The sequence below is a fragment of the Tachyglossus aculeatus genome, unplaced genomic scaffold, assembly GCF_015852505.1.
Source record: "Tachyglossus aculeatus isolate mTacAcu1 unplaced genomic scaffold, mTacAcu1.pri SUPER_34, whole genome shotgun sequence".
Taxonomy (NCBI): domain Eukaryota; kingdom Metazoa; phylum Chordata; class Mammalia; order Monotremata; family Tachyglossidae; genus Tachyglossus; species Tachyglossus aculeatus.
The window spans coordinates 4,192,501-4,203,187 of NW_024044839.1; the positions used below are offsets into that span (position 1 = coordinate 4,192,501).

At 50.3% G+C, this 10,687-nt stretch overlaps 1 protein-coding gene across 1 annotated transcript in view; it reads right to left on the minus strand.

Annotated features, from left to right (window-relative positions):
• The window catches only part of USP36 (ubiquitin specific peptidase 36), a 53,122-nt gene that overhangs the window by 25,135 nt on the left and 17,300 nt on the right, over positions 1-10,687 (minus strand). Inside the window, 5 exon segments of the mRNA XM_038742063.1 lie at positions 1,516-1,598; positions 2,762-2,832; positions 5,434-5,501; positions 7,174-7,276; positions 9,725-9,835. Of these exon segments, the coding sequence (XP_038597991.1) occupies positions 1,516-1,598; positions 2,762-2,832; positions 5,434-5,501; positions 7,174-7,276; positions 9,725-9,835 (436 nt within the window).

Genomic DNA, 10,687 nt, shown 5'->3' on the forward strand with positions numbered 1-10,687 from the left:
CATGAGGACATTTTGAGGTTCTCCTAACCTGCGGGAGGATACGTCCTTGGCCAAACATCAGGGAACTGAAACACAGCTGGCCAACTTCTTCCGACAGCGTCGGTCAGACGTATTTATCGAGTACTTAATGGGTGCTAAGCACTTCCCAGACTGAGCCGCCTCCTTCCCCTCCCCACAGCACCTGTATATATGTACCTATTTATTACTCTATTTTATTTGTACATATTTATTCTATTTCTTTTATTTTGTTAATATGTTTTGTTTTGTTGTCTGTCTCCCCCTTCTAGACTGTGAGCCCGCTGTCGGGTAGGGACCGTCTCTATATGTTGCCAACTTGGACTTCCCAAGCGCTTAGTACAGTGCTCTGCACACAGTAAGCGCTCAATAAATACGACTGCATGAATGAATGAATTGGGAGAGCACTCTAGGCCATATCCGCGATTACTTTTAATGTCCATCTCCCCTCTCTAGACTGTAAGCCCCTCACAGGTAGGGAGTGTGTCTACCAGTTCATTCATTCACTCATTCTATTGTATCTATTGAGGGCTTACTATGTGCAAAGCATTGTAATAATAACAATAATGATGGCATTTGTTGAGCGCTTACTATGTGCAAAGCACTGTTCTTAGCACTGGGGAGGTTACAAGGTGATCAGGTTGTCCCACGGGGGGCTCACAGTCTTAATCCCCATTTTACAGATGAGGGAACAGGCTCAGAGAAGTTAAGTGACTTGCCCAATGTCACACAGCAGACACGTGGCAGTCTGAATTCGAACCCATGACCTCTTACTCCAAAGCCTGTGCTCGTTCCACTGAGCCACGCTGCTTCTCTGTTGATTGATTGTTCGATCTGTTGTACTAAGCGCTTGGGTGAGTACAATATAACAGACACATTCAGTTATCTTGTCCTCTCCCGAGCTTGGTACAGTGCTCTGCCCGCAGGAAGCGCTCAGTAAGTAGCATCAACCGATCGATGGATTTTGATGGACTGCGAGCTTTCACCATCCCGATCTTGTAGGGAAAACCCGCCCCAGGGGAACTGCTCAAGACAGGCCCAAGACGAAGGCCACAAAACAACGCTGAAGCAGCATGGCCCAGTGGACAGAGCCCGGGCTTGGAAGTCAGAGGACGTGGGTTCTAATCCAGCCACCGCCACATGCCTGCTGTGTGACCTTGGGCCACTCGCTTCACTTCTCTGGGCCTTAGTGACCTCACCTGGAAAATGGGGACTCACGTGTGGGACATGGATTGTGTCCGACCTGATTACCTTGTATCTACCTCAGCGCTTAGAAGAGTGTTTGACACATAGTAGACGCTTAACAAATACCACAATTATTATTACTATTAGAACCAACGATGGCACAGAGATATTTTCCCCCAAAATGGGAAAACCGCTCAGAAGACAAATGGCAGCCGGGAGCGGAGGAGGGCCCGCTCTGGGAGTCGAGGCAGACGGCAGGAGAGTGGGGAGCAGCGGGGAGCCCCGAGACGAGGAACGGGGGGGGGGCCGACTCACTTGGCACACATGTACGCGTTCTCTCCGCTCAGGACGTCCGGTTTGACGAACAGCTCCAGGGCCCGCACGATGTTGGCCGTTTGCTGAAAAAGGTGGAGCGGGAGTTCTTTGGGGAGCTCTGGGGAGAGCCGGGAAGACCCCAGGCCCGAGAGTCGCGAGACCTGGGTTCTAATCCCGCCTCCTCCACTTTCGTGAGGTGACCCTTGAGCCCCAATTCTCTGGACCTCGGTTTCCTCATATCTCCAAGATGGGGATTCGCTATCCGCCGTGCGCTTCCTAAACACCGCTCGATAAGCTTAATTAATGGAAGCCTAGTGCACGGAACACGAGTCCGGGAGTCGGAAGGACCCGGGTTCTAATCGCAGCTCCAGAACTTGCCTACTATGTGATCCTGGGCAATACGCAACCCCTCTGGGCCTCAGTTTCCTCACCTGGAAAATGGGGATTAAGACTGTGAGCCCCTCATTGGACAAGGGCTGCGACCAACCTGATTAGCCCGTACTACCCCCAGCGCTTAATACAGTGCCTAGCACATAATAAGTGCTTAACAGATACCATTAAAAGAAGAAGTTGCTAAGCTTGAGCTGGGGTTTTACTGGGTCACCCTTCCATGTCGGGCGCTCCCCACTTCAAAAAAAGGAAAAAAAGAGTCCCATCATATGACAGAGGGGAGGGGGCGGAAGGGAAGGGGAAGTTGCAGCTGCAACAGCCTTAATGGGGAGATTGTGACAAGACCGGAAAGCTGCGGGGAGGACAGGTCGGCGTGATAGCCGCCCCCCTCCACCCCCATCCTCCCTGCCTCTCGTCCCCAGAGCTCTCCTAGAGCTGTAATATCCTTGCCGGCCCCTCAGGAGGCAGCTATATGTCAAAGATGTCTAATGGTGTCAAAGGACCTGGGTTCTAATCCTGGCTCTGCCACTTGTCTGCTGCGTGACCTTGGGCCAGCCAATTCGCTTCCTCTGTGCCCCGGTTACTTCATCTGGAAAATGGGGATTAAGACAGGGAGCCCCATGGGGGGGGACAGGGACTTTGTATCTCCCCCAGCACTTAGTACAGTGCCTGGCATAGAATAGGCCCTTAACAAATAACATTTAAAAGGGGGGCAGGGGGGAATCCACACACAGGTGTGAGGGGGAGATGGGTGTGTGTGTGTGTGTCCAGACTAAGGCCCTGCACCCGCTGCCAGAGACAGCTGTCCCGACAGAGCGCCCAAATGTTCCTCCCGAGACCCGTCCCCGCCCCGTACCCTGATCTCCAGGGCCACGTCCAGGTAGGGGTCATACGTGTCCGAGACACTCTTGCATAGCGAGCACTTCACTGCAACAAAACACAGGACAACCGGTGAACCGTTGCGGGGGGGCCGCCGCCGGCTGGAGGGTCCCGCCAACCCCGTTCTGGGGTCCCTGTCCATCGGAGCCCCTCGGGGCCCCTTCCACCCCCACTTCGGATGAACTGAGACGCCCCAGGGACGACGAGATCGGCCTTGAGCAGTGGGCAGCCATCTCTTCATGGCTCCTTTACTGGACGCGGTCCGCGTCCGGCCAAGATGAACAAGAGAGACGCCTCTGGGAGCTGGTTCGTTTCCCAGCACCCTTTTCCATATAAACCACGGGCCTGCTCTAGCATCTGTGACCATCTTCATCCCTAGCCTCTGCACTCTTGGGTGCTTGGCGATCACTTGGAAAAAGCTGTCCCCCTTAATCGCTCAAGCGGTAATATGGGTACGTTCGACTTGTACTTCCCAAGCGCTTAGTACAGTGCTCTGCACACAGTAAGCGCTCAATAAATACGATTGAATTGAATTACCTATATCAAGTGAAATGTACACCTTTCTTTTGGTATGTGTTGTATTTGTTAAATGCTTCATTTGTGCCAGGCACTGTACTTAGCACTGGGTTAGATATGAGCTAATCAGGTTGGACACAATCTATGTCCCACGCGGGGCTCACAAGTCTTATGCCCATTTAACGGATGAGGAACTGAGGTCCGGAAAAGTGAAGGGGCTTGCCCAGTGTCACAGAGCAGTGGCAGAGCCAGGATTAGAACCCAAGTCGTTCTCCCAGGCCCAGGCTCTATCCACTAGGCCATGCTACTTCTCTACTATTAGGATTAGAGAAGCAGCGTGGCTCAGTGGCAAGAGCCCGGGCTCTGGAGTCAGAGGTCATGGGTTCGAATACCGACTCCACCACATGTCTGCTGTGTGACCTTGGGCAAGTCACTTAACTTCTCTGAGCCTCAGTTACCTCATCGGTAAAATGAGGATTAAGACTATGAGCCTCACGTGGGACAACCTGATCACCCTGTAACCTCCCCAGCGCTTAGAACAGTGCTTTGCACATAGTGCATAATAAATGCCATTATTATTATTACTATTAATGTTGACTATTCTCATAAGGGGATTTCTGTCTGTTTCCCACCGGACCAGGAAGCTGTGTAACCTAAGTGGAAAAAGCCCACGCCTGGAAATCAGAGGACTTGAACAGTGCTCTGCATATAGTAAGCGCTTAATAAATGCCATTATTATTATTACTATTAATTTTGACTATTCTCATAAGGGAATTTCTGTCTGTCTCCCACCGGACCAGGAAGCTGTGTAACCTAAGTGGAAAAAGCCCGTGCCTGGGAATCAGAGGACTTGAACAGTGCTTTGCACATAGTAAGCACTTAATAAATGCCATTATTATTATTACTATTAATTTTGACTATTCTCATAAGGGAATTTCTGTCTGTCTCCCACAGGACCAGGAAGCAGTGCAACCTAAGTGGAAAAAGCCCGCGCCTGGGAATCAGAGGACTTGGATTCCATTCCCACCCCCACTACCGATCTGCCGGGTGACCTTGGGTAAGTCACTTCTCTGGGCCTGAGTTTCCTCATCTGTAAAATGGGGATTTGATACCTGTTGTCCCTCCAGGCTGTGAGCCCCATGGGGGACAGGAACCCAGTCCGAATCAGAGGACTTGAACAGTGCTTTGTACATAGTAAGTGCTTACTAAATGCCATTATTATTATTACTATTAATTTTGACTATTCTCATAAGGGAATTTCTGTCTGTCTCCCACAGGACCAGGAAGCAGTGCAACCTAAGTGGAAAAAGCCCGCGCCTGGGAATCAGAGGACTTGGATTCCATTCCCACCCCCACTACCGATCTGCCGGGTGACCTTGGGTAAGTCACTTCTCTGGGCCTGAGTTTCCTCATCTGTAAAATGGGGATTCGATACCTGTTGTCCCTCCAGGCTGTGAGCCCCATGGGGGACAGGAACCCAGTCCGAATCAGAGGACTTGAACAGTGCTTTGCACATAGTAAGCGCTTAATAAATGCCATTATTATTATTACTATTAATTTTGACTATTCTCATACGGGAATTTCTGTCTGTCTCCCACAGGACCAGGAAGCTGTGTAACCTAAGTGGAAAAAGCCTGCGCCTGGGAATCAGGACTTGGACTCCATTCCCACCTCCACTACCGATCTGCCGGGTGACCTTGGGTAAGTCACTTCTCTGGGCCTGAGTTTCCTCATCCGTAAAATGGGGATTCCCTCCAGACTGTGAGCCCCATGGGGGACAGGAACCCGGTCCAACCTGGTTGTCTTGAATCTCCCCCAGCGCTGAGTTCAGATTTTGCGAAAAAAAAAGTTCAACTACCGTAATTATTAGAGTGAACCTCCTTGTGGGCAGAGGAACAGACCACTTCTTTTGCCTGCTGTGTGACCCTGGGCAAGTCACTTCTCTGTGCCTTAGTTACCTCATCTATAAAACGGGGATTGAGACTGAGCTCCGCATGGGACAGGGACTGTGTCCAACCTGATTATTCTGTATCTACCCCAGCGCTTAGTACAGTACCTGGCACACAGCAAGAGCTTAAGCATCACAACCGTTATTATTAAGAAGAAAGGGATTAAAAAAAATAAAAGTCTCACCACGAGAACGGAGGTATCCTCCAAAAATCTGATGAACCAGAGTAGTGGCCTGGGTTTGCCGGTCCAACCTAAAAGAGAAAACACAACCTTTAGCCCAAGCCAAATCACGTGACCTAGCTACCCCCTCTGTAAAAGGGGGGTCCAATACCTGTTCCCCCCTTTTAGACTGTGAGTCCCTTGTGGGACAGGGTGTCTGATTTGATTCCGTTGCGTTTACCCCACTGCTTAGCACATAGTAAGCGCTTAACAAATGCCATCATTATTATTATTATAGTAAGCACCAGACTGCAACCTCACTGTGGGCAGGGAATGTCTGCTATATGGTACTCTCCTAAGTGCTTAGCACAGTGCTCAGCCGAACTGATGGCTGGCAAAGCAGCGTGGTCTAGTGGGAAGAGCCCAGGGCTGGGAGTCAGAGGTCCTGGGTTCGAATCCCAGCTCTGCACTTGTCTGCTGTGTGACCTTGGGCAAGTCACTTCACTTCTCTGGGCCTCAGTTACCTCCTCTGTAAAATGGGGATTAAGACGGTGAGCCCAGTGTGGGACAGGGACGGTGTCCAACCGGATTAGCTGGTATCTACCCCAGCGCTTAGTACAGTGCTTGGCACGTAGTAAGCACTTCATACAATCGTTTTAATATTATTATTTATTTTTAATAATAATAATAATAATGGCATTTGTTAAGCGCTTACTATGTGCAGAGCACTGTTCTAAGCACTGAGGGGGAATACAAGGTGATCAAGTTGTCCCATGTGGGGCTCACAGTCTTAATCCCCATTTCACAGATGAGGTAACAGGCTCAGAGAAGTTAAGCGACTTGCCCAAGGTCACATACAGCAGACATGTGGCGGAGTCAGAATTCAAACCCATGACCTCTGACTCCAAAGCCCGGGCTCTTTCCACTGAGCCACGCTGCTTCTCTAGAAGCAGAAATACCAGCACTCCCGGTAGTCTGGTAGCTGTGGTGGGATGCCCCGTTTAGGAGCCCCTGCCTCCTTTGCTGAGTGAGGCCATCAACGTGCTAATTTTGGGGGTCCCACTGGGAGGGCAGGGGCGGCCTGTGGCCGTGAAAACAGAGCACCTCCAAGCGTCATTCTCCATAGTGGACCCCCATCAATCAATCAATCAATCAATCGTATTTATTGAGCGCTTACTATGAGCAGAGCACTGTACTAAGCGCTTGGGAAGTACAAATTGGCATCACATAGAGACAGTCCCTACCCAACAGTGGGCTCACAGTCTAAAAGGGGGAGACAGAGAACAGAACCAAACATACCAACAAAATAAAATAAGTAGGATAGAAATGTACAAGTAAAATAAATAAATAAATAAATAGAGTAATAAATATGTACAACCATATATACATATATACAGGTGCTGTGGGGAAGGGAAGGAGGTAAGACGGGGGGATGGAGAGGGGGACGAGGGGGAGAGGAAAGAAGGGGCTCAGTCTGGGAAGGCCTCCTGGAGGAGGTGAGCTCTCAGCAGGGCCTTGAAGGGAGGAAGAGAGCTAGCTTGGCGGATGGGCAGAGGGAGGGCATTCCAGGCCCGGGGGATGACGTGGGCCGGGTCTGGGTCCACGGGAGGCTCTCCCACCTCCAGCCCCCACCACCTGCCTCCATGGTGCTCCGGGCTATCAGAGGGAACACCGGGAATGCCCCAGACCAGCGGGTCAGTGTGGACCCCTCGGTCGTCCCCCCGCCTCCACCGTCCATCCACCCGCCCCAAGGCCGGCACATACTTGGCGTGGCCGTTGAGGCAGGCCTTCTGCATGGCGTCGATCGTGTAGCGTAGGAATTCGTGAGCGTCCTCTTGGTTCCCGAAGCGGAAATGCCGGGCGATCTCTGGACAGGGAGGAGCCGGGGGTCAGCCTGCCCGGGACCACGCTCCCTCTGACCGCCCATCCTCCAACTCAACAGGCCGCCAACCGACTGGCCTGGTGGGACATGCCATTAGCCCCCCCAAGAAGCCCAACCAAGCATCAATCAATCGTATTTATTGAGCACTTACTGTCACTGGACTAAGCGCTTGGGAAGTCCAAGTTGGCAACATATAGAGACGGTCCCTACCCAACAGTGGGCTCACAGTCTAAAAGGGGGAGACAGACAACAAAACCAAACATACTAACAAAATAAAATAAATAGAATAGATATGTACAAGTAAAATAGAGTAATAAATATGTACAAACATATATACATATATACAGGTGCTGTGGGGAAGGGAAGGAGGTAGGATGGGGGGGATGGAAAGAGGAAGGAGGGGGCTGAGTGTGGGAAGGCCTCCTGGAGGAGGTGAGCTCTCAGTAGGGCCTTGAAGGGAGGAAGAGCAGTGTAGCCTAGCGGATAGAGTCAAAAGGACCTGGGTTGTAAATCGCTGCTCTGCCACTTGTCCGCTCTGTGACTCTGGGCAAGTCACTTCTCTGGGCCTCAGTTCCCTCAGCTGTAAAATGGGGATGAAGACTAAGAGCCCCACGTGGGACATGGACTGCGTCCACGCCGATTAGCTCATATCAATCAATCATATCTATTTATTCATTCATTCATTCAGTCGCATTTATTGAGTGCTTACTGTGTGCAGAGCACTGTACTAAGCGCTTGGGAACTACAAGTTGGTAACATATAGAGACGGTCCCTACCCAACAACAGGTTCACAGTCTAGAAGGGGGAGACAGACAACAAAACAAAACACATTAACGAAATAAAATAAATAGAATAAATATGCATAAGTAAAATAGAATAATAAATATGTACACACATATATACATATTCATTCATTCAATCGTATTTATTGAGCGCTTACTGTGTGCAGAGCACTGGGCTAAGCGCTTGGGAAGTCCAAGTTGGCAACATATAGAGACAGTCCCTACCCAACAGTGGGCTCACAGTCTAAAAGGGGGAGACAGACAACAAAACCAAACATACTAACAAAATAAATAGAATAGATATGTACAAGTAAAATAAATAGAGTAATAAATATGTACAAACATATATACATATGTGCTGTGGGGAAGGGAAGGAGGTAAGATGGGGGGGGATGGAGGGGGCTGAGTGTGGGAAGGCCTCCTGGAGGAGGTGAGCTCTCAGTAGGGCCTTGAAGGGAGGAAAAGCAGTGTAGACTAGCGGATAGAGTCAAAAGGACCTGGATTGTAAATCCCTGCTCTGCCACTTGTCCGCTCTGTGAATTTGGGCAAATCACTTCTCTGGGCCTCAGTTCCCTCAGCTGTAAAATGGGGATGAAGACTAAGAGTCCCACGTGGGACATGGACCGCGTCCACACCGATTGGCTCATATCGACCCCGGCGCTTAATACAGTGCCAGGCACATGGTAAGGGCTCAACGAACGTCATCAAAACAAATGCAACTTCTCTGGGCCTCAGTTCCCTGAAATGGGGATGGAGACTATAAGCCCCATATGGAACATGGACCAGGTCCAACCTGACTGGCCTGCATCTTACCCCAGCGCTTACTACAGTGCCTGGCACATAGTAAGCACTTAAACACCATTAAGAGAAGCAGCGTGGCTCAGTGGAAAGAGCCCGGGCTTTGGAGTCAGAGGTCGTGGGTTCGAATCCCGGCTCCACCACAAGTCTGCTGCGTAACCTTGGGCAAGTCACAACTTCTCTGAGCCTCAGTTACCTCATCTGTAAAAATGGGGATTAAGACTGTGAGCCCTACGTGGGACAACTTGATCACACTGTATCCCCCACAGCGCTTAGAACAGTGCTTTGCAAGTAGTAAGTGCTTAACAAATGCCATCATTATTATTATTATTATTATTAAAACAAAATACATTGGCGGAGGTGGGGGATGAGTCAGCGTTCACCCAACATCTACCAACACGAATGAAAGGAGCCACGCTGAGAAGCAGCGTGGCTTGGTGGAAAGAGCCCGGGCTTTAGAGTCAGAGGTCATGGGTTCAAATTCCGGCTCCGCCACGTCAGCTGGGTGACCTTGGGCAAGTCACTTCACTTCTCTGGGCCTCAGGTACCTCATCTGGAAAATGGGGATGAAGACTGTGAGCCCACCGTGGGACAACCTGATCACCTTGTAACCTCCCCAGTGTTTAGAACAGTGCACACAGTAAGCGCTTAATAAATATTATTTAAAAAAAAAAAAAAAAGAGGCCGTTTAGTCCACCGCGCCCTCCAATCGGAAACCCGGCTCAGACTGTCAGCTCATTGTGGGCAGGGAATGTGTCTGCCTATTGTTCTACTATCCCATCCCAAGCGGCAGACCACGCTTACTAAATACACCCGAACGACCGAATGGACCAAGTTCGCCGCGGGTTCTTACTTTTCAGGTCCCGGATGAAGGAGAAAGGCTTGATGGCGTTCCCGCTGTTGGCGAAGGTCTGGATCATGTGGTTCTGCATGACGCACAGCATGCAGAAGCCTCCTGGGGCACCTGCAGGGAAGAAGCCACAGCCCATCGGTGGCGGGAATTACCCGGGAAATCCAAGGAGAGCGGGAGGACGGAGACCAAGCCGAGGGCATCCGACGGCCCTAGAGCCAGGCTGGCTCAGCGATCCATCCAGGCAGGAGGATTTTACTCCCTGCTCCTCCACTTGCCTGCTGGGTGACCTAAGTTACTCCACTTCTCCGGGCCTTGGGTGTCAAATAAGCGCTTAGTATAGTGCTCTGCACCCAGTAAGCACTCAATAAATACGACTGAATTTTAGACTGTGAGCCCACTGTTGGGTAGGGACTGTCTCTGTATGTTGCCAACTTGTACGACTGATTGATTGATTGACTGAATGAAACGGAGATCAAGACTGAATGCCCCAAGTGGGACCGGGTCCAACTGATTACCTTGCATCTCCACCAGCGCTTAGTCCCTTGACTTCTCTGGGCCTCAGTTCTCTCATCTGGAAAATGGGGATAAAGACTGGGAGCCCCATGTGGGACAGGGACCGTGTGCACACTGATTAGCTTGCCCAGTGCTTAGAACGGTGCCTGGCGCATAGTTGGTGCTTAAAAAATACCACTGAGAAAAATGAAATAAAAAAATAAGCAATCAGTGGTACTTATGGAGTAACTTATGGAGTCCCCATCTTACCTCCTTCCCTTCTCCACAGCACCTGTATATATGTTTGCACATATTTATTACTTGTACATATCTATTCTATTTATTTTATTTTGTTAATACGTTTGGTTTTGTTCTCTGTCTCCCCCTTCTAGACTGTGAGCCCACTGTTGGGTAGGGACTGTCTCTATATGTTGCCAACTTGTACCTCCCAAGCGCTTAGTACAGTGCTCT